Source organism: Pyxicephalus adspersus, chromosome 1 (assembly GCF_032062135.1).
Source record: "Pyxicephalus adspersus chromosome 1, UCB_Pads_2.0, whole genome shotgun sequence".
NCBI lineage: Eukaryota > Metazoa > Chordata > Amphibia > Anura > Pyxicephalidae > Pyxicephalus > Pyxicephalus adspersus.
In genome coordinates this window covers 177,612,275-177,612,672 of record NC_092858.1, presented here as the reverse complement: position 1 = coordinate 177,612,672, position 398 = coordinate 177,612,275, and the positions used below count along the sequence as shown (strand labels likewise).

General features: G+C 44.0%; 1 protein-coding gene across 1 annotated transcript in view; it reads right to left on the bottom strand.

Moving 5' to 3' along the window:
• SLC37A1 (solute carrier family 37 member 1) overlaps positions 1-398 on the bottom strand; it is a 7,209-nt gene that overhangs the window by 2,128 nt on the left and 4,683 nt on the right. The window contains exons 12-13 of the mRNA XM_072424545.1: positions 244-341; positions 21-85 (exon numbers count right to left, since the gene is read on the bottom strand). Of these exons, the coding sequence (XP_072280646.1) occupies positions 21-85; positions 244-341 (163 nt within the window). The remainder of the gene's footprint in view (positions 1-20; positions 86-243; positions 342-398) is intronic.

The window sequence follows — 398 nt, the reverse complement described above, 5'->3', positions numbered from 1 at the left end:
ATCAACAAAACGTCACTTACTCTGTCGGTTCTTCTCCCACAGGCCTCGTACATTTCAGCTCTTTCTTGATTAAACGTAACAAAAACTAAGAAATAAAAGTTCCAGGAAAAATAAATATGACATAAATCAGACAAATACCATCATGTCATCCTAATAAGTGACATCACAGAGAAATGATACCACAAAGAGTAATGACATAAAGGTGACATCACAGACTGGCAGCCTCCATCAGTCACTACTCACCAGCAAGGCAAAGGCATCGCTCATCATCAACATGAAGAAGACATTGTGCCAACCATATGGCGACAGGAGTCCCGCCAACAGGGGCCCGAGGGCAGCACCTGGGAGGTAGAGGAGATAGGATACAGAGTCACAATGGGGAAACCATGTAGGAAAGG